At 42.7% G+C, this 5,257-nt stretch overlaps 1 protein-coding gene across 2 annotated transcripts; it reads left to right on the forward strand.

The window, feature by feature from the left end:
• Positions 1 to 244: 244 nt before the first annotated feature.
• Positions 245 to 4,165, forward strand: LOC112285953 (F-box/kelch-repeat protein At1g55270). 2 transcript variants are annotated; one of them, XM_024527375.3, is made up of 4 exons: positions 245 to 957; positions 1,968 to 2,356; positions 2,657 to 3,034; positions 3,356 to 4,165. In XM_024527375.3, the coding sequence occupies exons 1-4, from the start codon at positions 928 to 930 to the stop codon at positions 3,837 to 3,839; spliced, it is 1,281 nt and encodes a 426-aa protein (XP_024383143.1). In that variant the 5' UTR covers positions 245 to 927; the 3' UTR covers positions 3,840 to 4,165. The 2 variants fall into 2 exon arrangements, with proteins under 2 accessions (XP_024383143.1, XP_024383145.1); XM_024527377.2 differs by having other exon boundaries at positions 265 to 957; positions 2,657 to 2,968.
• The last annotated feature ends 1,092 nt before the right edge of the window (positions 4,166 to 5,257 follow it).

Raw genomic sequence — 5,257 nt, forward strand, 5'->3', positions numbered from 1 at the left:
TCGTCTACAAATCGTGAAGATGATTCACATTAAATATTTTCGCATCGTAATCTACATTCACTCCAGACGTAGATAATTCGAAGCTGCGTTTAATTAATGCTTCCCTGAATTCCTTGTTCCGGTCATGATTACGCGTCAAATATGTAGCGAAGGCGTGGAATCCTTTGTTGTAGATTGTGAAAGGGTTGCGGGACGCGAAGATGTAACGAGGATTGATGGGGGTCGATAGATAGATCTAGAGGGGGTGGGGGGTTTTTTGAGAGAGCGTGAGAGCGGGGGTGTGTGAGAAGAAGTGGCTATGGCAAGATGGGGAAGGAGGGCTCGGGGGTTTGTGCAGGTTGAAGCATTTTTGTGCAAGCGTGGATAGCGCACTTGGTAGTGTAGGCCCTGATGTCGCACGCTCGATTGTAGCCAGCTTTGAATTCTGTTGCAGTGCTCTTTTGCAGGTGTCTGTGCTTTGAACCTCGAGAAGTTGCGCCGTTAGGTTGAATATGAACTTTTTCTGCTGTGTGCACGAGGAAGGGCCGGAAACAAGATCGAGGAGGAAGCTGGAGGCAATGAGGTGTTCTTGATCATGCAGGGAGGGGCTAGGGCGCGCTCTGTGTTCTGTTCCTTAGGGAAGGCTGGTTGCGGTCCTGGAAATGCAAAGGGGATAGCTGATGCGGTCATGTTTGGAGGAGGAATGGAGTAGGAGAGAGTGGACGATGTCGGGGCGAGGTTTTGAATGGCGATAGTGTAGGAGTGTGTGCAGATTGTATTCATGCCTTGAGTCTGCGGGTTATTGAGGAGCTGCTAATTTGGAAAAGACGTGGCAGTAGCTATGGAGCTGTGAGTGGTTGTCATTTTGCACTTACAGGTGGTTGCCAGTCAGGTTAATGTGGAATCGAGGAAGTATGCTACTGGACGAAGATAATCACTGCGTTCGCAATGCATCGGGCTATTCACCCCGTTCCTCAGGCACGAAGCAATCAAAACCTCGTGGTGGTAGTGTACAAGCTCGATTAGCGGGTCTTATTCGCTCTTAATTATTTTTCGGAAGGAAGTAGAGAGGAAGCTGTACTGTCTACTCTATAATTGAACATCCGCAGGTCTGTTGAAATATTCCCGCTAGAATGGTGGTCGTTTTCATCGTATGATGCACCTATCCTGGCGGTTCTCACGGACTTTGTTTATTTTTCTTCTCATGGACGTAGTACGATAGTTTCTGGTGCTGGTTTCTGTCAAATACGAGTACTCTCCAACTCTTTCAAAAAGACAGTGGAGAAGATTTGAACTACTGTCAAAGTTTTGCACATGGATTGTAGAGAGAGTATTCGTTTTATAAACAACGCGTCTGTGAGGGTTGCCACGGTAATGTGAACTGACGAAAGTTCAATGTTAACGAGAGAAAATCCATAGTCTCGAATCAGAGCTGAGATCGACCTACGGTACTCTGGGACCAAATTTTTAAGAAGCAGTGCTGTGAAGTAGAGGCTCATCCTCTCGGTTGCTGAGAATGAGTTTTTGAATCTAGATTCGCCATGTGGCGCTCATGATGTCCCTAGCTCGTCAGATAACTTAGCAAGGGTTCGGTTTACGGAACTATCTTCGACAAGTGGTCCAAGTAGCTCAATTAGGGAGTGATTGCCCGTTCTGCTGACCAGTGGAGCACCTTAATGGTTGCCTCTGATGATTTTAGTTAAAGACGATGAGTTGTTTGCCCCAAACTCACATCACCCATTCTGGTACACTCGGGCAATTATAAATCAATACTTGTTTTTGATTAGGGATCTTTGGTTCGTTTTCCGGTCGATTTACTTGTAAAATAGTGCATGATTAATCGGTTTGATATTAGTAGTGAGTTTTTTTTCTTGCTTCTTGGTGTTGATTTTTGTGCCCCTGCAATTCATGTGATTTTTTTATTTTATTTTATTTTTATTTTTTATATGACCGCTATTCACTAAATGTTACTGGATTTGGACTTCCAGGTTGAGACTGCAGCATGTTATTGTGGGGGAGTAGATGCAGGTTTGTCAGTGGGCGGAAGAAGATTTGTGCCAGGGCGGACTGTGGGTCATTGTGTTAGACCAGATATTAAACCTACCATAAATCTGCCAAAGAAGCCAGCACGAGGCGAAAGACGTAATCCCCCTGAACTGTTACCAGGCCTTCCGGACGACCTAGCAATTGCTTGCCTCATTCGAGTACCTAGACTTCACCACCGAAAACTGCGTGTTGTCTGTAAAAGATGGGATCGTCTTCTTGCTGGCAACTTCTTCTATTCTCTTCGTCGTCGACTTGGTATGGCAGAAGAGTGGGTCTATGTCATCAAACGAGATCGTGATGGTCGCATCTCATGGCATGCTTTTGATCCTAGGTACTCACTTACTAGGTTCTTAGTCAGCGTATTTGGTGCGAGTGTTCGTTGGTTTGAAGTTCTTTCAAATATCGAGTAATTATTATATTTTATTATTTTATGTTTGCGTACACATGATATCCATGACCTGCAATGCCTCGTTGTTTGAGCAGATGTTTCTACAGCGGTTTGTACTGCTCAATCAAGTTTGATGTGATGTGCCAGCAACTTTAAGCATACTGCCCCTTGTGCATCATAGGTTCTTGGTCATACATCAACTTTCTTTCATGCTCGCCTTAAGGTGTTAATTGGATTCTGCAGGTATCAGCTTTGGCAGCCTCTGCCACCCGTCCCAGTTGAGTACTCAGAAGCACTCGGCTTTGGATGTGCTGTTTTGAGTGGGTGCCATTTATATCTTTTTGGCGGGAAGGACCCTTTGAAGGGGTCCATGCGTCGAGTTGTCTATTACAGTGCACGTACAAATAAGTGGCATCGTTCCCAACCTATGCAGAGGAAACGACATTTCTTTGGCTTCTGTGTCATAAATAACTGCTTGTATGTGGCGGGAGGGGAGTGTGAAGGAAGTCAAAGATCCCTACGGTCTGCGGAAATGTATGATCCAAACAGAAACAGGTGGTATTCTATCTCCGACATGAGCACAACTATGGTTCCCTTCATTGGAGTTGTATATGGTGGAAGGTGAGTTTGTATTTATATCAGAAGCATGCTTGTTTTTCACTATTATCTACGCACTGTGTGTGCGCATTTCATTCTCAGATTATGATATTACACATTAGTGCTGCTTTCTTTTACAATGATCCTTTGGGTCGTTGCTTAATACCTCAGATCCTGAGATGTCCTTATCGTCCTGTTGAGAAGTTAAGCGGCTGATGTGTTTAGGTTTTCTCCTATCCCTACTAGATATATTTTTTAATATAGCAGGTACTTGTGTGAGACTTGATGAGGTAGGGATACTTGGAATGCACCATTGGAGCTGAACTAGTGAACCTGGAATTGCAGGTGGTTTCTAAAGGGTTCAGGATCTCACAGGCAGGTGATGAGTGAAGTCTATGTGCCAGCGACGAATCACTGGACTCCTGTCATGGATGGAATGGTTGCTGGGTGGCGGAACCCCTGTGTTGAGCTCCATGGTAATTTATATGCTTTGGACTGTCGGGATGGGTGCAAATTACGGATGTATGACCGGGATACTGATGCGTGGAGCCGATCTGTTGATAGCCGTTTTCATCTTGGAGGTTCTCGAGCTATGGAAGCTGTTGCTTTGGTGCCCTTAGGAGGGAAGCTATGCATTATTCGGAACAACATGAGTATTACTCTGGTTGATGTAGCCAGTGCGGACATACCTGAAAAGCAGGGACAAATATGGGAAACGCTCTCTGGAAAGGGGCAATTCAAGTCATTTGTGACCAATCTCTGGTCCAACCTTGCAGGTCGAAACCGGATAAAATCGCACATTGTGCACTGCCAAGTGCTGCAAGCCTAAGCTCCAACGGAGCAAGGGCACCGCTTGGGTGTATCATTCTTGTTATTCTTTTTCTGGTCTCATTTTCCTTATCATAATTCACAATCTCAAAACCAGATTTTTCCTCGTATCATTGGGGTTGATACAGCAGCTGTCATTCTGATGATAGAAAGTTTGTTACTTTGGTCCCTCACATGGCTTCTTGAATTTGGGAAAGAATAAGCATAGCAATCCGAAGTTAGCTTTATGCCATTTTCAAATTCAGGTCTGGCAGAAATGTTGCCAGACAATTCACCAATGCTGCTGGAATTTCAATTGGCAATTTTAATTTATCTGGTTTGATGTTACTGACCCATCGCTTTGATGGTTGTTGAATCTGATGTCATTTGTTGCTTGCGCTGTGTTTCTGCTAAGAGTGGGAACAGAAACCATCTCGTACATGCTACAGGAGCCCGTGTCTTGGTTTAAGTTTCAGGCACATGCGTATGAAAGTGTGATGGAAATTGATTGATTTGAGTCTGACCTACCAGGATGGAGGCTAATGCTCAGATAACAATTATGAATCTGGTACTGAAACTAATGTTCAGGTAACCCCCAAAGATCCTTCATTTTTGTCGCAAACTGAAAGTGCTTCGATATGTTAGGCTTGAGGATCTCTTAAGTTGCAATCTGGATCAAACATATACTAAGAATACATCATTTATACTCAAAGGAAGTTAATTTGCATATTTTAAATAGTTAAAAGTAAACGGAGTACATGTTAACCATTCTCGTTAAAGAAAGATTACTATATTACAGTGAACTTGAATAGTTGCAAGGATGGTAGAAATTATCCTCAAGTGCTATGTAACCTCATTTCTGATATGATATTCTTGACAATAATGTGAAAAAATTGCAAAACATTAATGTTGCCTTGAGTTTTGTAATCAAGGTGTGTTAATAACGGAGATATAAAACGTACTGTGTTCACGGTAATTGGTTTAACTCGAGTAGAGTATGTATATCCAGCAAAGGAAATTTTTGTACTGCTTTGTCAACATATTAATGAAGTGCAAGAAATGCAAGTTGTTTTTAGAATTGTCTTGTGAGTGGATCTCTGCCATGGAACCAGACTGTACGATGTTCGGGAGGGTTTGAAAGGAATGAAACCTTGCAAGTACATGTCACACGGAAGTACTCTGTGGAAGATTTGGCAAGATCCTCCATCTTGCAATTCCAAAAAAAATCCTGCATTTCTTTTGTTCATATATGTATACACATATAACAACTTTTATTTTAAAATTTTGATTTGGAAGATTTTACACTTATAAGTCTACTTTGAAAGCAAATGGTTCAAATCTTTATCAATGTGACTTATCTGGTGAAGAAAAGCCCTTGTTTGGAAGCCTTGATTTTTGGATATGGTATAAAGTGGCTTCATAAATCAACCAAATAATTAT

Source organism: Physcomitrium patens, chromosome 8, assembly GCF_059467195.1.
Source record: "Physcomitrium patens ecotype Gransden chromosome 8, ASM5946719v1, whole genome shotgun sequence".
NCBI lineage: Eukaryota > Viridiplantae > Streptophyta > Bryopsida > Funariales > Funariaceae > Physcomitrium > Physcomitrium patens.

Bases quoted from the DNA above. Each gene is read 5' to 3' on its own strand.
- LOC112285953 (XM_024527375.3), top strand. From the start codon at position 928: ATGCATCGGGCTATTCACCCCGTTCCTCAG. The intron at 958-1,967 runs GCACGAAGCAAT...TTGGACTTCCAG, and splicing joins CTATTCACCCCGTTCCTCAG to GTTGAGACTGCAGCATGTTA. The intron at 3,035-3,355 runs GTGAGTTTGTAT...CTGGAATTGCAG, and splicing joins GGAGTTGTATATGGTGGAAG to GTGGTTTCTAAAGGGTTCAG.